Source organism: Pseudogymnoascus verrucosus, assembly GCF_001662655.1.
Source record: "Pseudogymnoascus verrucosus strain UAMH 10579 unplaced genomic scaffold scaffold_12, whole genome shotgun sequence".
Lineage (NCBI taxonomy): Eukaryota > Fungi > Ascomycota > Leotiomycetes > Thelebolales > Thelebolaceae > Pseudogymnoascus > Pseudogymnoascus verrucosus.
The window spans coordinates 427,016-450,180 of NW_017263663.1; the positions used below are offsets into that span (position 1 = coordinate 427,016).

At 45.4% G+C, this 23,165-nt stretch overlaps 8 protein-coding genes across 8 annotated transcripts; 3 read left to right on the plus strand and 5 right to left on the minus strand.

The window, feature by feature from the left end:
• Positions 1-694: 694 nt before the first annotated feature.
• VE01_03177 (uncharacterized protein) lies at positions 695-3,254 on the minus strand. Its single transcript, XM_059463512.1, has 6 exons — positions 3,034-3,254; positions 2,962-2,975; positions 2,350-2,910; positions 1,418-2,302; positions 1,035-1,372; positions 695-980 (listed from the first exon to the last, which is right to left on the minus strand). Exons 3-6 carry the CDS (start codon positions 2,631-2,633, stop codon positions 772-774), a joined length of 1,716 nt encoding a protein of 571 aa, XP_059319844.1. The 5' UTR covers positions 2,634-2,910; positions 2,962-2,975; positions 3,034-3,254; the 3' UTR covers positions 695-771.
• A 2,064-nt stretch (positions 3,255-5,318) lies between these two features.
• VE01_03178 (uncharacterized protein) lies at positions 5,319-6,394 on the minus strand (the record flags this gene model as incomplete). The annotated part of the gene is made up of 2 exons (XM_018272676.1): positions 5,319-5,863; positions 5,917-6,394. The coding sequence occupies 2 exons, from the start codon at positions 6,392-6,394 to the stop codon at positions 5,319-5,321; spliced, it is 1,023 nt and encodes a 340-aa protein (XP_018132050.1).
• A 506-nt stretch (positions 6,395-6,900) lies between these two features.
• VE01_03179 (uncharacterized protein) lies at positions 6,901-9,176 on the plus strand (the record flags this gene model as incomplete). The annotated part of the gene is made up of 8 exons (XM_018272677.2): positions 6,901-6,984; positions 7,034-7,160; positions 7,221-7,346; positions 7,398-7,626; positions 7,686-7,826; positions 7,884-7,952; positions 8,003-8,176; positions 8,229-9,176. The coding sequence occupies 8 exons, from the start codon at positions 6,901-6,903 to the stop codon at positions 9,118-9,120; spliced, it is 1,842 nt and encodes a 613-aa protein (XP_018132023.1). The 3' UTR covers positions 9,121-9,176.
• Positions 9,177-9,713: 537 nt separating this feature from the next.
• On the minus strand, positions 9,714-11,662 carry VE01_03180 (uncharacterized protein). Its single transcript, XM_018272678.2, has one exon. It carries the CDS (start codon positions 11,380-11,382, stop codon positions 9,772-9,774), a length of 1,611 nt encoding a protein of 536 aa, XP_018132126.1. The 5' UTR covers positions 11,383-11,662; the 3' UTR covers positions 9,714-9,771.
• A 138-nt stretch (positions 11,663-11,800) lies between these two features.
• Positions 11,801-13,339, plus strand: VE01_03181 (uncharacterized protein). Its single transcript, XM_018272679.2, has 6 exons — positions 11,801-12,229; positions 12,279-12,444; positions 12,505-12,753; positions 12,813-12,825; positions 12,876-13,063; positions 13,120-13,339. Exons 1-6 carry the CDS (start codon positions 11,940-11,942, stop codon positions 13,216-13,218), a joined length of 1,005 nt encoding a protein of 334 aa, XP_018132140.1. The 5' UTR covers positions 11,801-11,939; the 3' UTR covers positions 13,219-13,339.
• Positions 13,340-14,216: 877 nt separating this feature from the next.
• Positions 14,217-17,232, plus strand: VE01_10763 (uncharacterized protein). The gene is made up of 5 exons (XM_059464215.1): positions 14,217-14,528; positions 14,608-14,621; positions 14,702-16,219; positions 16,275-16,672; positions 16,751-17,232. The coding sequence occupies exons 3-5, from the start codon at positions 15,621-15,623 to the stop codon at positions 17,014-17,016; spliced, it is 1,263 nt and encodes a 420-aa protein (XP_059320198.1). The 5' UTR covers positions 14,217-14,528; positions 14,608-14,621; positions 14,702-15,620; the 3' UTR covers positions 17,017-17,232.
• A 213-nt stretch (positions 17,233-17,445) lies between these two features.
• Positions 17,446-18,452, minus strand: VE01_03182 (uncharacterized protein; the record flags this gene model as incomplete). The annotated part of the gene is made up of 2 exons (XM_018272680.1): positions 17,446-17,838; positions 17,892-18,452. 2 exons carry the CDS (start codon positions 18,450-18,452, stop codon positions 17,446-17,448), a joined length of 954 nt encoding a protein of 317 aa, XP_018132142.1.
• A 666-nt stretch (positions 18,453-19,118) lies between these two features.
• Positions 19,119-21,573, minus strand: VE01_03183 (uncharacterized protein). Its single transcript, XM_018272681.2, has 6 exons — positions 20,973-21,573; positions 20,774-20,920; positions 20,454-20,722; positions 19,713-20,403; positions 19,542-19,649; positions 19,119-19,488 (listed from the first exon to the last, which is right to left on the minus strand). The coding sequence occupies exons 1-6, from the start codon at positions 21,174-21,176 to the stop codon at positions 19,240-19,242; spliced, it is 1,668 nt and encodes a 555-aa protein (XP_018132141.1). The 5' UTR covers positions 21,177-21,573; the 3' UTR covers positions 19,119-19,239.
• Positions 21,574-23,165: the final 1,592 nt, after the last annotated feature.

Sequence of the window (23,165 nt, forward strand, 5' to 3'; positions counted from 1 at the left end):
TGTACAAAAGCTTCGCACTTGCATTTGTAACGGTTCGGATTTTCAAGAGTTCCGATTTTCCGGTGCCCACGCCACACATACACGTAACATTAGCGATAGTTTAACACCTCTAACCTCCCTAGCATTCCTTCCCTCCTGACCATGTCTGATATGCATGATAACGGTGGGCAGTCGAGATACTCTTCCATTAGATCTCACCGAAAGAGCCGGGCGGGATATAAAACGTGTAAGAGGAGTAAGATTACAGCGAGTCCAGTGCATCCGCCCACCTCCTTCTAGTATCTGTTGTGCGAAATAGTCTCCTTTGGCATTTGGGATGTTTCCCTCACATAGACCTTGGCTTCGCTTCAAGCACTTAAGATTATGGGGTGGAGCTGGGTGACGAGCGTGTCACTGAAAGTCATGTATATACGCAGAAGGGATGTTCTCAAATGCCTGGTATATATATCATCAAAAGCAAATTACAAACTTCATGGCCATGCTGTATTTAGGCAATAAAATATTCTCGTTTCCCTCCATGGTAATTTTATGGCACAGCATTTATTGTATAAAATCGACGAAAACAAAAAGGAAGTAAAAACATACAACAGTGGGTATTCGCTGGTGGTCACCCACCCAACTACTAATCCACCGATCTCAAGCTTGTGTATGGCAGAGCGGACGGGATGCCCAATTCTCTTGAGTCTATGGTCGTATGTGACTGTTGCTTGGATGCTGGGATACATAAACTAGGGAGAATCTACAATTCTCATAATCTGCATTACTTTAAATCTATTCGAGGATATCCGTCGTCCAAACCCTATTTTCTTCATTCCCGTCCAGAGTATCGTCCGGAATAGAGGAGCATATAAGCGATACATCAACCACCCCAGGTTCCACAGAATCTGGGTTAATTGCTCGCCGAATCTGTGCAACAACCTCGGTGATTTTCGACACGTCCAAGTGTACCCAGCTCCACATCTGAAATACTTTGAGAGAGTCTGCGGACATGTCAGCTTGAAGCGAAAAGCTATAGAAAAGACAGTCGAGCTCACCTTGGAGTATGCGCGCGATCTGCCACCAACGCGCAAAGTTCTCCAGTGAAATACTCAGCAGATCGAGGGCGTTATCGATCCTTGTAGCTACTTCCGAATTGCCGTCGTCGGTAAAAGACATTTTGTGAATGGTCAACCCACAGTGCGCATGCCATATCGCACAGCTTATCACAGGATCCGCAACAGCGAAGTATTCCGATTCCCAATGGTGGAAAACACCTGCGAGATCCTCCGCATAAGTAATACTGCTTTGCCAGCAGCTGAGGGAGTCCCCTGTTATTCTATGTGCTTGTTCAGTGCCTAAGGTTCTCACTGGCTCGTTGATTATCAAGTGTGCGCTAGTACACGTTAGTTGCTGCCATCTTGCTAGGAATTGCACTTACGTGTGAAACATAATTATCGTTTCGAGTCTATGTCTGTGGGAATGAAACTGCTCTGATGGACGCTTAGCGGCATTGAAGTACCAGGCTGGTAAAGCGAGACGCATGCATGAAAATGTGTTTCTGAGAGCCATCATACGAGCAATTTCCTCTGGCGTTGAGTTTGCATAGAGGCGCTGCTGGCATTGAGATACGCCCCGAAGTAGTGACACGGCGAGAAGGTGGATATTAAATCCATCTCCGGGATCAAGAGACTGCATTTCTCGGACTGCCCTCCATGATTTGGCTGAGTCGGTGTCCAAAAGCGTCCCGGTGGACTGTTTTGTAATTCCATTCGTAAAATCTGCAACTGTTGTCGAAACCAGCGCGGAGCCAATTGTATGGCAATCTATTCCAAATGGCATTACGGCGGTAACATTGATCGTTGAATCCAATTTCCATATTGCCCACCATACAAATCTCCATTCTTCTCGATCCGCATCGGACAAGCCACACGAGTTTCCCTTAATATCAATCTGATGAAGTCGACTAGCAAGAGACAGTCGCACAGCATTTCCGACATACATCCATGCCTTACGGCCGGGATAATTGGTATACTCATGGATAGCCAATAGACATGCGGTTTTAATATCATCTAGACATATTGCGCTGTTTTCTTCAAGCCTATTATGGGACTGTTGGTGTGCAAGCTTTGCAAAATTCTCCCATGGTGTAGAGAACTTCCCAAAGACTCGAAAAACATCAGACGTCGGGACAAATCTCGACGACATAGCAAACATGGCGTTGAGAAGGCTTTCGGGGATTTGGTTTTCGTGAAACCTTTGGTGGAACATAGGCTTGCGGAACATGGGGAAGATGGGTTGAATATGATCGAAGTATAGACAGATACTGAAAATATATTAACATAACCCGCAACATTAGGGTTTGTTACATACAGAAGCTGTTTGGAATCTTCAGCTAATGTGCTAGCAGAAAACAATGTTGACGCACTAATGACTGGCGACATGACTGGTTGTTCAACAGAAAAAGGTGGACTATCTTCGGTCCTAACAGGGTTGCCTTCGAGAGATGGCGAAAACTGTAACAGTGATTCCATGTTCGTCACTGCCTGCAATGGGCCGTTGCTGTTTGGGCCCAGGATGGGGTATGTGAAGTTCTGCTGCTCATAGCCCTGCAAAAAATCGACGGCGAGTGGATTATGGTATGCTAGCGGTTGCATTTCGGAATCTTGCGTGTAATAACCTGGTATGGCATTCTGTCCCGATGCTAATTGGCCATGGAGGCCTTGTAATAAGCCTTCAAGATGATCTTCCAACTATAATTAATGCCAAATCATCAGAGTCAGGAATGAACTGACTAACTCAATCTGAATGACATATCTCTCGTCTTCGAGGATACCGAACCTTTAGCAGGACCAGGCCGTCTCTTTTTACCCTCGTATTGGCAGGTATAACCACTCGTTCGGCACCTTGAGCATGTCGGCCGTTCGAGGTTGCCTATATAAGCATGAGCAGTCTAAACAGTGTTACATCGGGAGTATACCGTACATTTTCTTTTCAATCTAAATAAAGGGACACTATGTCAGCATTACGAATCTGTAACAAGTCGAGTTCCATTACCTCTTGCAGTTGCTACACACCCGGTATTTTGAGGCACTATCTTCCTCTCCACGATTCAAATTGCCAGAGCTTCTTGTACTCGTAGTCGATGTCGTGTCTCGCAAAGCTGAAGGGCTGAGGTCTTGTTGACTGTACATTTGCAGATATCTGGTTTGGATAATAAGGGTCTAAGTTGATTAATATGAGAGGATAGATAATAGATGGTGGGAGTGGCGTACATTTTGTACGATTTGAAAGAAGGTGGAGAAGCAAAGTCCACTAGTGCGGGGTGTGGAGGATGGGCCCGCCCCCAATACTTCCGTACTCAAGTGCTAATGTCTAACTTTTCCTAGTTGAGATAATACCCTAGATTATGCTGGGGGATCCACAAAAATGAAATTCATTAATACAAGAGGAGCCTCATAGACTTTTCGGGTCTACTAAATATGGAAACTTTTCATCATTATTATCTTCTATGGGAATAATTATTGCGTTCCTTCTTTCTCAAACACAATAGTATTTCTTAGAACTCCAATTGGCTTCACTTCCACCTCGACTACGTCTCCATCCTTGAGAGGACATTTGGGGTTCTGGAACCAGCCTACACCTGCTGGCGTACCGGTCATAATAGCCGTGCCCGCAGGAATCGTCGTACCTGTCCGATGAAGTTTTGTTAGCTTATCTGTGCCCTTTAATATAGAGAAAAACATTGAAGCCACTCACCTTGCGACAAGAAGCTTAACAATTCGTCTACTGGGAAGATAAAATCAAACGGGCTATCCTGAACCACCTTTCCATTCACTCTTGTCGTAATCCTGCGGTTCTGGTCGGGACTAAATACTGAGGGGTGTACAAGTCTTGGTCCCAATGGGCCGAATTTATCGAACCCCTTAGCGTACGTGTACTGACCACCAGAAGTGCGCTGGAAAACCCTTGCCGTGAGGTCGTTTCCGATGGTGTATCCAAGGATGTATGACATGGCCTTTGAAGCTGGGACAGATCTTATGGAGTCGCGGAGAACGACGGTGAGTTCGCCCTGTTGTGAAGAGGGATATGTAAGCAATCGCCAGGGCAAGAACAGTAACTAAAATGCAGTGAGACATGAATTTACCTCGAAATCAGGGAAGGAGCGGTGGGCTTGTGGAGGGAAGCTGATGGATGTGTTGTGGTCTGCGAGAGCAGCGGCTGGTTTGTACCACATTGGCGGGTCTTCTGGAATTGGTATCTTTGGATTAATTACGTCAGTTTTGCTAATTTATGAGATATAGGGCAGTGAAAGACGAACCGAGGCTTCGTTTGCATGGTTTCTGTAGTTCAAGCCAACGCAGATAATTGGAATACCTGTGGTAGGAACTGGTGCTAAAAGCTATACACAAGCGTTAATAAGTTACAATGATTTGAATTGCGTATCTGTGAGGGATCATACATTTTTGACCGTCACCTCCGCAAAAACACCATCCGACTCGAGTGCCTCAATGCTGGCATATCCCTTCACCTTCAAACCTGAAGCTGCTGTTTCATCTAGAGAAAGTGCCGCCCAGTGTTCGCCGCCTTCTACAGCTGTAAAGCGAATAATACTGTCCCAATGAGCCATGGTTAATATATGATTGAATGATACTGGAATGCTTTGATTTTTCGACTTCACCTCAGACTCCATATAACATATATATAATCATCCTCTAAAACAACCTTAGGAAACATAGCTAGCCATGTCTACACTAGGCAGTCGCAAGTTCTACATTAAGCGCAAAATAATCATTATCTTGTTGCGGACTAATCTCTGCGTTCTATGCGGACAAATTTGAGGGATGCCCATCTCAGAGTGCCTGTGCTTTCATGGACCACCTTGCCGGGCTCAAAACGGCTAGACTATAAAGTGAACTTTGGTAGAGTGGGGCTAGTGGGGAATTATTAGCATCTGCGCAGGATATTCGGCAACGTGCGGAGTATTTGATGCGCGGGGCATTTGAATATGCATGTGCGGAGTAAATAGATATGCCGCCTCCGCCTCCGCATGTACCTATTGGGCATCTATTGCAGGGACAATACGTCGGGGATTTGTGAAGCTCACCAAAGATGGAGATCCACAAGGAAGACTTGTAGAGCTTGCCACGTGAGGAAAGATCAAAGAGCTCGTTCGAGCTAGCTATTTGCACTTTCCTAATCCGATCCCCTAATCCGATTCACTAGGCCTTGAATCCTCGAAGGCTGCGACGCAAACCCCAAGGGATTGAACAAGGCGCTACATTTTCAACAAAAAATGTATATCATGATTATGTATTTGGTCTGCAATGATCATAATATAACTATTCTGCTACTCCTTTCTCTGGTCTAACAGGTCCCCAAATATACATAGACGCGGCACCTTCACTCTTTGTTCTCCCAGTAACATTGTCAATATTAACTACATCCCCATCTGCATAATGCTCAATCGTGAACCCTGTTGGATCTCTCCAATAATCGAAAATCTGCGAGCCCAGGATATGTCTTCCAACGCCCCAGACCGGAGTATAGCCTTTGCTGAGTAGGAAGTCGTGGCCTAGAAGTTGTGTATCAAAGTCTTCCACCTCGAATGAGCAATGGTGGAGGCGATGCTTATCAGGGAAATTTGCTGGCGCGCGAAACAAGAACAACGTATGGTGATCGCTGTACTCTTTGGCGTGATCCAGGTGCATGAAGGTTAGAGTATCAATTTCTTCGCCATTGACCTCTTCGTATAGAATGTCCGAGGGGACAAAGTTGAAATTGAGAGTATAGAAGGCAATATCCTCGTCGAACATGGACGTGATGAAGCCGTAATGGCCGAGCTTATGAACCATAGCCGGGCCGAGTTTGAATCTCTGGAATTCGCCTACAAAGTTAGCCTCTATTTCGAAATCCTTATGACACAACGCAAACATATACCTTTTCTGGACTTCTGCAGAGTAGTATTATACGCTCCTTTGTGAATTTCCGTGCTAGTGGCAACCTTTGTTGGCGCTGGACGTTCTCCATTACCCCAGAGAACATGAATCTTAGAGGACGATGGAGACTCGATAGTCACGATTTTGCCACCACCTGGGCCGAGATTTGGCCTCACTTCTGACGCCCCCTTCAACTTTGATGATTTTATAAAATCCTCTTCTGTCTGAGCAATAAAAGCAGCACCTTCAAAGCGCTTCTGTCCATCTTTACTCTTGATGGCTACATACGCACAAGAGTCTTTTCCCCAGCCACGGTAGTATATGATATCTTTGTCTCGCCCTGCTTCCTCAAATCCAAAATCTTTCGCGAATTGGTCGAATTTTTCGAGGTCAGGATGTGCAAGATAGACGTGGCTGAGGCGGTTGAGTTGGATCTTGTCTGGCGAGTTGATGACAGGTGGAATACGTCCTGGTAGCATCTTGAATATAGTATGTCACTAAATTGAAGAATGATGAGGAGATAATATCTGAGGTGTATTAGAGTGATACTAGCTTGAATGTCGAAGATTGCAGTAGTATTTTGATACAGTAGAATAACGGAAGATTATGGTGGATAGTATTCAATAAACTCTAACCTTCCTCTAAATGATCTCTTATCTGTTGAATTCATTTCACCATTTGCTATCCTGCATAATTAGTAAATTGTGAGTTTTAGCTTCCACCTAATTACTCCGCGGGACGTATGGGGAAGCGGAACATCTTTTGGATAGCTTCTCCGCTGAGTGGTGGTGTATGGTAACCCCTCGTCCCACAAAAATACGGAACAGAAAATTAACGAGCACATGCAGATGCGGTGGTGTTGAATCCAACATGCAAGGGTCCATGTAATAAGCTTCCCCGCAATCTGTCTCTTTATATTATTTTGAGTCTTCACTTTTCTCCAGAGAGATTGCAGAAAGCTAAGACGACTAAACAGTAGCTAATCATGGAAGAAGCAACTATATTGATTATTGGGGCTGGACCAAGTGGTCTTGCTCTGGGGACACTTCTTGCTCGTATGAATCTCAAGGTACTCTAAAAATTGGGACCTTTTAGAGCTTAAATTAACAGATTTCCAGGTCGTCATTTTGGAGAAAGATATAGAAATCTGTGAAGATCCTCGCGGCATTGTTATAAATGGAGATGCAGTTCGCATCTCATACCAAATTGGCATTGGTGAAGGACTGACGACGAGAATTGGCAAGGGTAAGCAAGACATATACTTGAGATGACCCCAGTAAGTATTTCATCTGACTTGCATTGAAGATATTGGTGTTCTTCACTTTCATAGTGGCAACTTCAGGCAACGCACGTTCATGAACTATGACTTGACAATCGACTGGGCCGAACAAGGAGTTTCCAACAACATCGCCCAGTTTCAGCCAAATTTCGGTAAGTTAGCGACTTTCTGTAGTCATCTTGCATTTCTAATAATATTGTTAGAGCGAGAGATCAGAAGTGTGATCAAAGACCTACCATGTTGCGATCTTAGACCAGGTTGCGAAGTCATAAGCAGGGACGAAGGTAAAGACACCACCGTGGTTGAGTACATAACACAAGATGGAAGTAAGAAATCTATCAAGACGTCGTGGCTCGTTGGGGCAGATGGAAAGCGCGGTGTGGTAAGGAAGAAGTTCCTGGAACCGGAAGGCATCAAACAAATTGATCGCCTGTAAGTCGGCAAAATGACAACATCTTTTCGAGATCGCCACTAACATCAATTGCTGACAGGTGGACCTATGTTGGAACATGGGTCGCGGCGAACCTCAAAATAACAACACCAACACCGAAGACGCACCCAGATTTTCCGCTATGGCAGCTTGGATATACACCAGAGCAAGTGCATGATATATTTTGGCCAAGCGGCTTCCAGTAAGTCTCAGTCTATTGTATTGTTGTTATGGAGACTAACTATACTTCTAACACCAGCTTCTGCAATAATCCTAAGAGACCGGCAGTTAGTGGAAGATTCGGACCGGCTGGGGCTCAGTTCTGGAGGTATGAAAAATTGTCAGAATACCTCTATCCACGAGCTAACATCACATTAGGCACGAATTCTCAATTGAGCCTAACGATAATCTAGATAACATAGAAGATAATTTTTGGAAGCAATTCGGCACGTGGATGATAGTGCCAGGGTCAAAATTTTCACAGAAACTTGGAGATACTACAATCGAATTTCCCAGGGATTGTATAGACCTCATCCGCTGCCGGCCATTTCAGTATGCTTTCACATACATCCATTTCTTAGATTAATTGCTAATTCCAAATTAGATTTGCTTCAAAAGTCGTCAATAGGTGGTATTGTCGGAAAACTATGTTGATCGGCGACGCTGCTCACGTCTTCCCACCATTTGGTGGCCAAGGGATTGCCACTGGTATACGAGACGCCCAAGCCTTGAGTTGGCGACTTGCCATCATGTCCAACCTGCAGGTTTCTCGTGAAACACGGGAACGGATCCTCACAGGGTGGAGTCAAGAGAGACTCCACGCCTGGGATGCGGCCACTTTATCAACAAAATTGAATGGTAGCATTGTCAACCAACGTTCATTAATCAAAGGACTTTTTTACCGGTTTTTTATGCGAATCCTGTGGTCTGTACCTGGGTTTGCGCATTTCCGCACGAAGGCGGCATTCCGAGACAAGCTCATATATAATACTCAGAGTTGCCCTGGTGGCTTCTTCCTGGAATCTGCAGGAGGTGGCCGCAAGGTCGCGCAGATCTGGGTTCGAAGACCAGGACCAGGCCATAAACCGACGCTTTCCGACAGGGTTTTTCTTCGCAACCTATCTCATCTTTCGATTCTAGTCCTTGTCAGAAAGCCTGAAGATATTGATCCTGCCGGAATCGAAGAGGTGCTGCAAGTGTCAAAATTATCCGAGCAAGTCTTGACTATGCAGGATATTACATACTTATACCTAAACAGCACTCAACAGCCTCTGTACGAGAATGATGAACATATATACTACCCGTGCAAGGTAGATGAGTTGACTGTTGAAGGGATAACACCAATTAGGGGCTACCACGAAACCGCTCTGCAAAATCGGTTGCATAAGTCGGCGAAATACATTTTGCTGCGTCCAGACTTTTTCATCCATTCTGTTACACCGGATCTAGGAGGGTTACTGGCAAATTTGAAGAAGGTTCGGGAATACTTTGATTAAGCGCAATAAAGTGTGGATACATTCTTGGCCACAATTGTAAATTAACTAAATAGGAGTTATTACTTCTTATAATTTAGCAACGACCTTGTTAAATACAAGATACTCAACTTCTATATTTTGGCTTATAATTATATATTTACTCTGGAGCTTCTAGGGCTGCTTTATGCTACCGAACCACCTTCTGTAGGATCACATCCTACCCATTAGCGAGCGGTTGTCCGCCCAACTACGACGACCTACAAAGAGCTTCAAAAACACATTATATATCGTTCTATTTCCATTTTTGGGATTATTAACCAGGCAGTCAAATGTAGATGCTCCTTTCTCACCCTCTATGGCCATGGTGCAGGTGGCTCCCCTTGATTCCTCATTATTACCACTCTGGCTATTCAAAAAGTCGTATGCCCTCGCAACATTTAACTTCCTGAGTGCGCCCGACTTTCTGAGTGCGCCCGACTTTCAGAGCCCCAATTCTGTTCATATAGGGGGGGGGATAACTCTTAGCAATATTCCTACACAGGCTGTGAATCAGATAGTTCGGCGGCATTATATTCCCTCATCATTTCATAATGTACCCCATTATTACAAAGTTTGAGCATCTTATAGCTAATATATGTAGTCTTGGATACCTTACATAAATAAATATTTATTTTAGGATATGTAGTCAATCGCTCTCCTTACAACAGCTTCAATGTCGCGCTGGGTATTAGCCGTTCCATAGATATAATAATCAGGCCTTACCAGTACAGCCACTACATTGCTGTCACTAAACCATTCTCTGTATCTCCCAGATACGTCCCCGTAGCCTCCTTCAGCAGAGAAATTAACTAAATGCCCCCCCAAAAGTTTGCTAAACGCCTCGCGAGTTGGTATGGTCATTGCGGCTGCGAGATCGATTGTTTCGTTAGCGATCAAAACCCATCCGTCGCCAACCACATTGTCAAAGAATCCTATCTTCCCATCCTTTTCTATTTTGTCTTGAATAAATAGAGTCCCAGGTTCACATGAAGGAGGATATGCTGTATCCACCTCTCCGAGGTGCATTCCCGCCGTGCCTACCCTTTCAAGGTTCGGACGTGGGAGTTGCAAGCCCCCTCTGAACATTGCATCTCGTTTCTCAGCTTCCTCGGGGTCGCTCACGGCAATCAGATGTTCGATAGCCTTTGCCGCAATCACGAATTGTTTTGTGATTCCAAGCTGCTCGGTAGAGTAATCACTCATCATCCGCGACCAATTATTCTCTGGGTGTCGGAGCGCGAAATCAAGGCGCCATGCCATGGATTTTGCATCCCGGAGGCCAGAATTCAACCCTTGTCCGAGAAACTGAGGAGCAAGATGAGCGGCATCTCCTGCCAGTGCAACACGGCCCTTTGCGAATGACTCCGCCCAGCCTCCACAAATAGAATAAACGGTCCTTCGTTCTATTGCAGCGGTGTCTGACCTACAGTCGAATAACCCTACCATCTCCCAGACAAACTCGTCCGTCATAGCTATTTCGGTCGATTCGTTGGGCAAAACCATAAATTCGAACCGCCTTCTCGTTAACTGGGATGGCACGGAAGACCGCGGGCGTTTGGGATCAAGGATTTGCTTAGGAGCAGAGTTATCCTTCCACTGAGACATAGCTCCGGGCACAGTAGGAATGATGTCGACCACCAACCATCGTGAGCTGGCGGCTTCATATTCGAACCAGCCCATTTTACTAGATCCACGAACTATGCTTTTTGCACCGTCGCAGCCAACGACAAAAAATGCTGTGACAGTATTCGTGGAAGTTGGCGTCGCTTTGTCATTGCCTAGTTTGGCGATGCTGATTTCCATGTAGCGACCCAGGTCAACAATATCTCTGACTTCGGTGGATCGATGAACTTGGACGCCACGTTCTTGACAGGTCTCTTCTAGCACTTCTTCGACGCCGGGCTGATATATTGCGAAGGCGCCAGCCGTCCCTGACTTGGAATGAGATGAGTTCAATTGCTGCTCGCTCAGAGTCCGGCCTTCGGCGTCAACAAAAGTTCCTACATCGCTGACACGGCCGTGGAGATCTTGTACTGCTTGCGTTTCCATCATTCGGTCCAGAACTCCAAGCGCTCGGAACATTCGTATGGCTTGATGAGTAAGAAATACCGCTCGTGGTTGCGCGTATTGCTGGGCATGGCGCTCATAGACCCGTACTCTGTGGCCCATTTTCTGAAGAAGCAGGGCACTGGTGAGACCAACCGGGCCAGCGCCGACTATAACAACATCATTATCGACTGACATCTCAAAAATAGTGCACGTCGTACAGAAACCAAGAGTATTGATCTGGCTTTGCGGTCAAGCTGCTCAATTTTTTTTTCGCAAGAAACTTGAATCACAGTTACAATGCAGATGTTGGCCATTAAAAATCTTAAAACTATAATCAGCTTCTGCCTCACTGTGGCAGTAAATTTTAGTCTCGTTGTGAGAAGGTTGTATGGAGTAGTAGCGGGCGGACTTTTTGATGAGGGTCGTCGCGGTCGGACTTATTTTTTTTGGTGCGCATGTCGGTCGAGAACTTGCGGCGCCTTGCGGATCGTTTGACGGATCAGTTAATCATACCGCTGCGGAGAAAAATCATCCGCGTAGTGTGACTCTTAACTCCGAGTTTACTATCTTAAGGTTTAGCGTAAATTGTCTTATACCAATGCGAGGCCTATTAATTTTAATATATAGATCAACAGCGCTGATAGCTTCTACTGAATCAATTCCCCCTTCAACTCCTCTTTCAATCCTACCTCCAATCAAATTACACCACAAATCAATTCATACCAATCAATTCAATTCCATCAACTGTCACTATGGCTGCCATGGGCGCACGTTCAATCCCAATACTTGATCCAGAATGGGTGAAGCTCGTTGAGCCAACCTTACCGGAAGCACATCGTCATACTGCCATTTCTATCGATGCCGCTCGGAGAGGTATGGCAGAGCTTGATGCCGCTAAAGTTCTAGCACTTGATAAAGAAATGCCTGAATTAAAGAAGGGTTTGGAGATTAGCAACATAATGGTTGCAATGAGAGACGGGGAGGACTTGGAGATGAGAATATTCAAGCCTGAAAACGGAGAGTCTCTGCCTGTATATCTAGGGTCAGTTTTTGTTATGGTTTTACTAATGTAGATTTGCTAACACAGGCAGCTATCACGGCGGCGGCTGGTCTGCAGGAAGCAATGACTCTGAGGAGCTCCTCAATCGCAATGTATCGAAGACTCTAAAAGTCATTGTGTTCTCTCTTGCTTATCGTCTTGCTCCCGAACATCCTTTCCCGGTGCCATTTAATGATGCTGAGGATGGACTCAAATGGGTAACCTTATTTTCTGGCTATTGCTTCAACGAATAAGTATATTGACTTTGCTTCTAATAGGTCTATGAAAACGCGTCCAGATTCGGCGGAGATGTAAAGAAGGGCTTCGTATGCGGAGGTACTTCATCCGGCGGCCACCTAGCCGCGTTGGCAACTTTTCGGGCTCAGGAACATGGCATTCCCGTGTCGGGTTGTTTTTCTAGAGCACCGATGGTCCTGAACCGTTCTGTAGCTAAGGAGAGCTGGAAAGAAACTCTTGACATCCTTCCTAAAGATGTTTATACGCCTCTCTTGAATTGGGAAACTTGTGTACGTCTTCCACGTTGTCTAAAATTCCGTTGGTTAAAGTTAATGATTGAAAATTACAGGAACGTTTCTATGGTGGGCTAATATCATTTTATGAGTCCGACTTTCAACTAACTAAATACTAGAATACATGTCAATTCCTCTTGAAGAGCTAACCAACCCCGCGAATTTTCCCATATTTGCTAATTCTTTCGAGAAATTTCCAAGGACCTATATGCAAGTTCCCGGCATTGATCCATTATCCGGCGAAGGGGTGCTGTACGAAAAGGTACTGAGGGAAAATGGTGTGGAGACGAAAATCGACCTCTACCCGGTACATAAATTTCATCTCTTGCTTGACCCTCGTTCGGCGCTTACAGTTGGTGACAGAATATGCCACACCCATTTCATAACTTCCCGCAGCTTACAACGGCACGGAAGTCCATTGCAGATGCAATGACTGGACTGAGATGGTTGTTTCGATTCTGAAGAATTAACCCCGAGCCTGATGCAGACCTAGCATGTTTACGCATGCCACGAACCGTTATTAAGGAAGGGCGATCGAGGGAGGATAATTCAACGACGGAACTGAAGGAAGCTTGGTCTGAACATAATATATTTTCTATTTCTGTAGACTGATATAGCTGAATGTATTGGACTTCTCAAGTGCATGTCAAAAGCTACTCTCGCTGTGTTAATGTAAGGCGGCCCTCACGTGATGGCACGTGAGGCGCCACGCCGGGCAGCCCTACGGTGGAGCTGCCATTCGGATATAGCCCGGCTATTAGGGCTCACGGTGTGAGAGGATATATCAGAGGCTGGAGCCTCATTCGAGGGCTCCAGTCAATAGTCGCTGTATTCAGGTAGACCTATTGTTACGCTATATGACCTACTTTCCTGCCTTCTGATCTGGTTCCCTGAACTCCCGTGTGATCCTGGGCCTACGCCTTTACAGTTAACCTCCTGTTCGCGCGCATGATTATTTCATGATATCCGCTACATTTTCCATGTTCACTCAGCTGGACGGTTTGAGATTGGAATGGCAACAACCCATTCCGCCCTTTTTTTCACCGGACTTCGCTGCTAGGACTTCCTAGGTTGTGCTTAGGTGTCGCAACGGCCACTGTAGTCCCCGCTTGGTTAGCATGCGAATCCCGATCAGCATTTCCATCAGGCTCATAATCAAATATTCCCATACAATTCTTCTGAGAATAGTAAATAATAACGCTCTGGTGACTACCCGCAATCTAGAAAGTCGTATTCAGTAGGTGCAGAGTTATTTATTCTCCAAGGTCGTCATAGACCAGGTTACGGCATTAGTCTGGACGATCATCCTTTGGGTGACTTCACTACCGCGCGTACGAAGTCATTCATTGGAGAGACATGTGGCTCCAATACAGCCCCATATGCATCGGCATCAGCATTAAAAGCGGTCACACTCAACCGATCTTCTAATTGTTTCTCGACAACCAACGGCTGCCTGATAACTGACGATCGGCGATCGCCGATTCTTTCTGCTTCATCTCAGGTCCCCAAACCGTGTACTTGGCTCCCCCAACGTACCCCGCAGCGTGCCATGTTCCAGCTCCACTTTCGGCCAGGCTGTTCACCACAATAGCCCCACATTTACCCCATAACTTATAAGTACGTTTGCCCCGCGTTCCTATTTCCGAGGTTTTCCTTCGGCAACTTATTGCATATTTCACCAGAGGACGGACGCTTTCAGCAGCTATGGAGTCTATAGACGAGTCTAGTATCAGTTCTAATACTCGAATGCTTGCTTGCACAAGCTGCAAACAGTATGTAGCTGACCTTCCCTTCATGATTGACTTTATTTTGTGAATCCGAGCCTAACCATTGTGGTTTCGCTATTTGCAGACGCAAGAAAAGATGTGAGTTCTATCTACCTTACCTTTTTATGCCTAAGTACCCCTGGCTGGTATTGAATCTTGCCTGACGCACTAGCGAATAGGCAATTCCGCAAAGCCACAGTGTGATCTATGCAGACGTCTCGAGGTCCGATGTGTATACCCACGATTTTCGTTCAAACCCGGCCCCAAAAAGAAGCAGGCTTTTACTGCTATATCACGCACCGAAGAACCAATAATAGTCGACTCCTATATTCGTCCAGGCGAAGAATATGGACATTTTCCATCACCTCCGAGAGATGGACACCCTATTTATAATAGTTCAATGCCTGTCCAAGGAACGACAGATACGAGTAGCATACAACATAATCTAGGGAGATCCGATCGAATGCTAGATCCAAATCTGTTCAACCCACTTGCTATATTCGACGAATCTCTCTTTCATGAGAGGGTGCCTTCTATATCTTCGGATGCGACCAATTCTGATCCTGGTGGCCTCCTGGGAACATTACTCTTAGATCAAAACACAGATCCGTTCAGAGTAGTACTACCTACCATCAACCTACCTTCGCCTGAGCTTCCTTCTACGGAGACCATTACCCACCTTGTCGATGTCTTCTTCAACGCTGTACATCCCCAGTTCCGACTGCTTCATCGCCCAACACTCCACAGAAATTACACGACCCATCTTACCTTGCCAGTAAAGAAGCAGCTCTTCTCTTAAACGCCATATTTGCTCTTGCTGCGAGATATTCAAACGATATTCGGGTGGAACTGTTTGACCTGTCACTCTTACGACACGAAAGTGATATATCATCACCCTCACATACGTCCATATTAAATCCTTCCTATCAGCGAAAAGGACGCTGGGAGCTAGGCCAGGGCTTTCTTCAGCGAGCAAACAGATTTCTCCGGGAAGAAATTGCCGAGGAAGAACGTCTTGAACATAAAACTGGCGAGACACAAGAACCTCGAGTTGAATTATTACAAGCAGCCGCTCTTCTTGCCTTTGCAGAGTTAGGGATGGGGATAAGCAGTAGGGCCCATTCAATGATGTCAATGTGTGCTCGAATGGCTTACGATATGGGCCTGGATTCCATCGATTGTGAAGATTTTCAGTCACAACTTGAGCCATCTCTGAACAAGCATAGCTGGATTAGAAAGGAGGAACTTCGACGTCTGTGGTGGTGTATATGGGACCTAGACAACTTTATGTGCACTGCAAAGTACCGGCCTAGAATGATATGTCCTATAAAATGCAAGACGAAGCTTCCGGTTAATGACGTAGACTGGTTTGACGGAAACGAAGTTCGTTCATTTTTTCTACCCAGCAATGTGCGGCAGCTACCGGAGTTTATACAGAATCATCTGTTGTCATCGGCTGCCGCCTACCGAATTATAAACTGCCACCTCCTCGCAACATTAACGGGCATGTTTTCTAATATCGAGAACCTGGACGAGCCATCCGATATCTATTCAGTAGTTAAAGTTTGTACTGTTTTGTGGAAAGAGAATCTGCCAAAGGAGTTTAAAGATTACAGCAGCAAAATACACGCACAGGAGCCCGGCGAACACTCTGAAATTTTCAGCGATTTATTTCCAATGCATATTTATTGCGAATTGTATGTATATGGACATGTTGAATTGTATGCCTAATGGCTGACTTCCAAATCACAGGATTAAACTCCTACTTGGGACGGAACGAATGTTCAAAGGTATCACGCCTGCAGCCATATCAACTTACTGCCAGCAATATTCGAATAGCAGTATTGGTCTTGCAGGAATTGGTGTTACCCCAGAAGCGCCTTCACCGGCCGCTCAAGCTTTCTTCCACGCTCTCTCCGCTTCGAAGGCCATTTGCTCCATTGTACGTGACTGGCCGTCTAAATATATCATCCACACCAGTCCATTGGTAGGGGGAGGCATATTGATGGCAGCCTTTGTGCAGCTACTCGTCAAGAGATTTGGCCGTGGTACTAGTGATATGGCTGAGACGGCATCTTTATCGCTTCGACTTCTAATTATGGTAGTAGAACAACTAGGAGAATACTGGGGCCTTTGTCGAACGAAACTCTGTAGGCCACATTTTTATTAAATGCCCTATCTATTATAGAAGATCTCGTTTAGAGGGATGAAACTAACTTTCCACTAAGCATCATTCCGGGCCTATGAGTCTAAATTATACGACATTATCGAAGGCAGCGACGAAATATACTCGGAGACGGCGATAATTCCTTTCCGGGCATTTCTTCATGGCTGTTGCAGGGGATGGAAAGTAACCTCGGGTTCATCACTAAACAATCATCGTATTGTCACGTCAACTGTTAGCGACTCGCCATTAGAGCTACTTAATGACGGCTCAGGTTTCGATGGAAGCTTGTGGCTAGCGAATTTTAACGATGGCAACTTTCTAACCTAAAGATATTTTCGTAGCAGCTTGTTTACAGGCAGCTTTTAGACGCGTTAAGTTAGTACAGGATCTATTACAGGATTTACATGGTGGAACTTTGTACATAAATGGCGTTAGAAACGGAATGATCGGATAAGTCGCAAATGGAGTTGACGCCAATTGTTAGGTTAAGGACTCGTTAGTTGGAAATTAGTGTGATGTTGTAAATATCGCTGTACTTCAGGGTATATGTTCCAGCTACCGCATAATTGTATACAATTTATAGATTTCTAAGAACGGTATATTACGATTCTACAAATCACTCGTTCTACGTCGAAGCTTAAGATGCAATATTCTCTTGTGTTGAAATCATTTATTGTACTAATGCCATATTGTGCCGTTATAAATACTTGGCCAAATCTCTGCCCAATGTCTGCTATTCTGCTAGCTAAATATATTTTAATTTTGAGGCGTCTGCGGGCCCCAAGTTGAAAGATTGTCAAACATAGTATATTCCCTGAACGGCGTATCCTTGTTGACTACATCACCGTCGGAATAGTGCTCGAGCACAAATCCACTCTTGTCATACCAGTAGTCAAAGATTTGGCTGCCAAGGAGATGTCTCCCAACACCCCATTGCAGCTTGTACCCAGCATTTTTCAAAAAGTCATGGGCGACGTGTTGCACATCGAAGTCGTGCACTTCGAAGGCCGCATGGTGCACGCCGGCTGGATAGAGTTTGTCGTTTGGCTCCTCACGAATAGATGTAATAAAGAAGGAGTGATGATCGGTATAACTTTCGCCCTTGTCGATATGGAGGAAGACGAAGAACTGTTGCTCCGGCTTACTTGGCTAGCAAGCGTATCGCTCGGAACAAGATTGAAGTAATGTGTGTAGAAGTCCACCGCCATGCCCACGTCCGTGACTCTGAACCCACAGTGCCCGAGTTTGTGGACGGGTGCAGGGCCTAGCTCTGGGCGCTGTCCCTTGCCCTGGCGTGGTTTGCGGACCGAGTTGTTATCATTCTCTGCGGGGTAATTCAGAGGCCCAAACTGCAACGAGGGCTCTTGACGCTCCACGAGGGTTTGTCCGTATATGACATAGAAAGGGATTCCATCAGGGCCGTTGATTCTCACGCGTTCGCCGCCGCCCGGTTGTTTGGCCAAGATTTCTCTATTTGCGGCACCTGGCACGAGCTCCGCCCTGTCTAGGTCCAGAGCGCTCTCCACCTCATAGGTAACACCGAGGAAGACAGGGGATGGGGTCTTTGTAACGATATAAACCACAGGTTGATCGCCATATCCCCGATAGAAGCGCGTTTCGTCAGGGCCTTCTGTGCGACTGACCTCGACGAACCCAAAGTCTAATGCGAAGGCTGATGCTTCATCCAAGTTTGGATGACCGTAGCTAACATAGGCTGGCCGGGTGATCTGCACTCGATCATGTTGAGTTTTGTGAACGGCCATGGTTCTTATGAATTATGGCTTGTTGGTGCCGTCGGATGATATAACTTGCCAGGAGGTGTACTTGATGGTATGACAAGGTGGAGAAAGATGCAGAAGCAAGAAGTAGACAGCCACAGTGGTATGGAGTGTGCTCCCTTATAAGCAATGGTGCGAGTCATCTATGTATTTGAAACACGTCGTACTTGTAAAATAATACTTCATTCCTGTTTGCGTTAACCCCGGTAATGCGACGCGTTGACTCTTGGCTATCGGAGCGAAACATCAGAGCGAACTCAGCCGCCAATGTCGGGCGGACTATTTTGTCTTATGTATGGGTCGGACTCACAAACTGCGGAGTAATTCAGAACTCAAATTTAGCAGTTCATTCGAGATTTAACGTGAACCTCTGACATTCCAGTCGTCAGGGCTCACAGATTACGTGCGGAGGAAAGATTTACTATGATCTGTCATGATGGGGATATGCTTGGTCGCAGCTTCGCTGACCATTGGACAATTGGGCGTGGCTAGAATAATTATTGCTGACAGAAAGAGACGTTTCTTACATAAATTTTTGTCACTCATTATCATGAAGAATTACAGAAATTATTAGGGGGTTAGTACGACATTATTCCATGCGACGTTTATTTGATTGACAGTTGAGCGACAGAGGAAATGAGAAATCATTTTAGCCAACTTAAAAATGTATTATTCATAGCCTACTCTGTTAGTTCTTATCTGCGAATTCACCATTCCCTAATTACGCCATGCAACTTTACAAGAGGTTTCTCTGGTGTCTCGAGTGCTAATGTTACATTTGGTGCACTTTGCTGTTTCTCGTCCAAGTTCTCATAGTCTTACCCCATTTCATGAAAACAACTACCCCAATTAGACCAAACCCGACTGTCAGTCCCATCATCATAAACATCGGCGGAAGATAGCCGCTTGATATGATCCAGTTATTGATGTAGTATGACATGCCGAGGGCAAACATATTCTTGAGTACTGTGGCTAGATTCATAATCGCTCCAGATATTGGCTTGTAACAGTCTACAGCGTACTAGATTATACATTAGCGATACAACTTTGGCCATATTTGCGATCATTTCTTACCGTGATAACAATCGTTTGAATAACTGATGAGGATAAACCAACAAGGGAATAACCAACAATAACTGGAGCCTCCCACCGCCAGCCATACTGAAAGCCAAATCCAATCATCTACAAATGGCGAATTAGTATGAAATATTTGACTTAAATGTTGAGGGGCCCAAGTTTACTTACAATCATGCCGATTACGTTCGCAGCTAAGAAAGGCAATAGAGTCGGCAGCCTCATTTCCGGCTCTCTAATACCTTTGTTACGTACTGTGGCCTTCATTGCCACCCAGTCCGACAATGTTCCTCCAATAGCAAGAACGACCACTGCACCTATAAGTGGTGAAAAGTTCGAGAACCCCACACTTTGCGCGGACCAAAGGTAAGGGGGAGCGGCAAGAGCTTGCGACTGACACATTATAAGGAATAGTAGCGTATTCGAGGCTAAATTTGCTGTCATAGTCGCCCAGAATGTGATTGGGTAGAACAATATGATGAAGGGCGTGATCAAGTGCAGCCAAAGCTCTCTAACGGCCTTGCGGTCCACCTTTTGCCATGGAAGAAGTTGACTCCGATTTGGACGGCCGCGGCAAAATTTTGGATCAGCAGTCGTCATGCTCTCTTGGGCAGCAGGCTGCTGGCTCGCACCCTTTTCGAAACCAGGGTCAACAGCTTCGGAATCTGTGGATGGGGTCGTTATTTCCGCATCTGACAAGAATTCTCCACTTCTTCGGGTTTCTGGGGCAAAGAGGAATAGCGCAAGCATTGCCACCCCTTGCATGATCGCGCAGAACCAGAAGAACATTCTCCAATTCACGTGTTGTTGGAAAGCTCCCGCAATGATAGGGCCGATCAGTACACCCCCAACGTAACAGTAGCTGCTCTTGTTAGCTCAGGATGTTATCAATGATTTGAGACAATTTCTTACAAATAAAACCCCATCCATGAGCCACGCTCATGCAGAAAGAAAACGTCTGCAATGACAATCGCCATTATGCTCTCGTTGGCCGCACAGCCAATGCCGGCTAGGACTCGAGCACCAAGAAATGAGTCGTACGACTTCGAAAGTGCCAACCAAATGTTTGAAGCTAGGGAAATTACGCTGCTGACAAGCAATGTTGGGCGACGTCCGAAAATGCTCGCACAAGGAACAACGATGAAATTGGCGGTTCCATAGGTAGCAGTAGTGATTCCGGTCTAGAGACAATCAGCGTTTCTCCTCAAAATATATGGCAGTTGGCACCGCACCACAATAGTGACAGTTTGAATTCCCTTGTGCCATTCAGCAGTGAGGACCGGATAGAGAGGGGCAGTGGCGAGAATAGGCAGAATGTTGAAGAGAACGTAGGCTCCTTGTGTGAGCACGACTATCAACTTCCGGTTTTTACTCCAGTTCTATACGTCGCTGTGAGTAAAATTGCCCAGTAAGCATGATAGCATTTCTCACCAAAGGATCGGCCGGGTTAGCAGATGGGCGAGGAATCAAGGTCGTGCCATGAGGATTGGCTTTGTTGTGTCCATGATGTAACCCGGTGGGTTCAATCATATGAGTCCCAGGGATACTCTCAATCATATCAGCGGTCCTAGGGGAACTTTCTATGTGCTCAGCGGAACCGATCGAGCGTGAGTCAGCTTCACGTTGGGTACCCATGGCTTCCTGAAAAACTAAGTATGGGAGGTGGTAACTTTTTAGCGGTTGGAAGAATCGCTTTAAGTTGAAAGAAAATAAATATTATGGGTTACATCCTCGATTCATATGTTCAGAGGTCTGCTGGCGACTTCCGTCCCCCGTCACCTGCTTGAGACGGTACTGTGTAAGTTCGGACGCGAATCGCACGGACAGTGTACGCTCGCTTCAGGGGTACACTAGATTAGCCCGCTGTGGGGAAGTATATTGAAAGGCTAGACTTGATAAACACGGCTAGGGTGCACCAGTAACCGGGCGAATGGAATGCCTATACCACTTAACATTCAAGTACAATAAGAGGCTACCTGGGAAGGCCAAGCATCGTTGTGAGGAGACTGGAAAAGCTGTGTGCAGAGACATGATGCAAAACGTTCTCGTCGGCCTGGTGTTCCGAAGTTTTCGCTAGTCCACACGGCTGATGTGGGGTAGGAGTCCTAGGCTGTCCCCATGAGGTATCGTCCCATAAATCTCCCAATAAATTCCCCGCTTTCCCCGCAAAATCTGGTTCCACCTTAAGATACACCGCTTCCTGGGTTTTGTTGTGAACGGGTTGGGGAAATGCTCTTATTTTAGAAAGGTGGAACAATTAGTTATGCCGCCCGATAGGGATCTAGCCGAAGTTGTCTATGCGTGACACACAGAGACCTAAGCTAAGGAGCAGCCAAGGCAGCGTGTCCAAGCTTTGCTGCCTCTAGGGAGCCGCAAAAGCCAAGGTGAGACATTTGGTGCACCCTGATGGACCGGTTGTTTTGCTCAGATATCAAGGGTATAAAGTGCATGAGTAAGAGTTCTCTCGAAGAAAACGAAGCCGCTTCCTAGTGTTGTTCGCAAACTGTAGAACTGCAATAAAGTCGCCTACACTAAAGCCAATGTTCATCTTAACGCAAACACAACTTAATTTGTGCGATATTCAATACATAAAGGAAGAGTAAGTGAAGGTGCAGAATACAAGAAGTTCGTTTGTTAGGGGACACGTCGTCTGGATGCAGTGCTGTGAGCAAAGCGACATCAGTCACGTGAGCCAAAGTTTTGAAAGTTGATGTTGCGATTTCGTATGTGCGCCGGTAATGGGATGTATTCGATTGTCTAATCTACGGAGGGGATAAGCCCTAATTGGTGCTATGCCACCTCCTAATTCTCGGCAATCCCACATAGCCGTACGATAGGTTCCGGGCTACCTAGTAGATCGTCATCTCTAGGTAATCTCCTTCATTTTAAGCTAACTATAGTATATAGGTATCTAGTGTTACAGCTGACCCCTACACACCTATATGCCTTAAGGTGCCTACGCAAAGGAAGGCACCTCTACATACAAGGGGTACGTGTGATTAGGAATAGTAGGAATAGTAGGAATAGTAGGAATTGCAAGAGAGTCTGCTATTCCAACTATTCCCTTTAGCACGTGATTTAGAATAGTAGGAATGGTAGGAATAGTAAGAGAGTCTACTATTCTAACTATCCCTTTAGTATAACACTACTATATAAGTAGATAATTAGTTCTAAGATAGGAGCTTTATACTTAACTTAATATAGTATTTACTATATACTAGTAACATGTTTTATAAAAGCCTTTATATCTAATCCCCTACCTCCTCTATTAAGTAAACTATATAATAAAACCTTTATAAGTCTTATAGTTTAAGACATAGTATTATAAGATACTATAAAGTAGAGGTACTCTTCTCTCTAGCCCTTAATTCTAGCCTAGTACTTCTTCTAAGCTTCTTTTGCTATAAGCTTCTAGGCCTTAAGCTTAGCTTTCTAGGTCTAAAGCTTATAAGCTTTAGTAGCTATAAGCTTACCCTTATACTAAAGGTAGGCCTAGCTTTAGCTTACTTGTTTCTTTAAGTCTTTTACTTAGTACTAAAGAATTATTAGGTTAAGCTCTTAGAGCTAGCCTACTACTACTATTATAACGACATAGGGCACTATATTATAAGAAGTTATATATAG

Excerpts from the sequence above, each read along its gene's own strand:
- VE01_03177 (XM_059463512.1), bottom strand. The coding sequence starts at position 2,633 with ATGCAACCGCTAGCATACCATAATCCACTCGCCGTCGATTTTTTGCAG. Across the intron at positions 1,373-1,417 it reads ACGATAATTATGTTTCACAC|CGCACACTTGATAATCAACG; the intron begins GTAAGTGCAATT and ends AACGTGTACTAG. Across the intron at positions 981-1,034 it reads GATCGCGCGCATACTCCAAG|ACTCTCTCAAAGTATTTCAG; the intron begins GTGAGCTCGACT and ends ACATGTCCGCAG.
- VE01_03180 (XM_018272678.2), bottom strand. The coding sequence starts at position 11,382 with ATGTCAGTCGATAATGATGTTGTTATAGTCGGCGCTGGCCCGGTTGGT.
- VE01_03181 (XM_018272679.2), top strand. The coding sequence starts at position 11,940 with ATGGCTGCCATGGGCGCACGTTCAATCCCAATACTTGATCCAGAATGG. Across the intron at positions 12,230-12,278 it reads TCTCTGCCTGTATATCTAGG|CTATCACGGCGGCGGCTGGT; the intron begins GTCAGTTTTTGT and ends TAACACAGGCAG. Across the intron at positions 13,064-13,119 it reads CGAAAATCGACCTCTACCCG|AATATGCCACACCCATTTCA; the intron begins GTACATAAATTT and ends AGTTGGTGACAG.
- VE01_10763 (XM_059464215.1), top strand. The coding sequence starts at position 15,621 with ATGGGGATAAGCAGTAGGGCCCATTCAATGATGTCAATGTGTGCTCGA. Across the intron at positions 16,220-16,274 it reads ATGCATATTTATTGCGAATT|GATTAAACTCCTACTTGGGA; the intron begins GTATGTATATGG and ends TCCAAATCACAG. Across the intron at positions 16,673-16,750 it reads CCTTTGTCGAACGAAACTCT|CATCATTCCGGGCCTATGAG; the intron begins GTAGGCCACATT and ends CTTTCCACTAAG.
- VE01_03183 (XM_018272681.2), bottom strand. The coding sequence starts at position 21,176 with ATGGGTACCCAACGTGAAGCTGACTCACGCTCGATCGGTTCCGCTGAG. Across the intron at positions 20,723-20,773 it reads TTCAAACTGTCACTATTGTG|ACCGGAATCACTACTGCTAC; the intron begins GTGCGGTGCCAA and ends GATTGTCTCTAG. Across the intron at positions 19,489-19,541 it reads TTCAAACGATTGTTATCACG|TACGCTGTAGACTGTTACAA; the intron begins GTAAGAAATGAT and ends TGTATAATCTAG.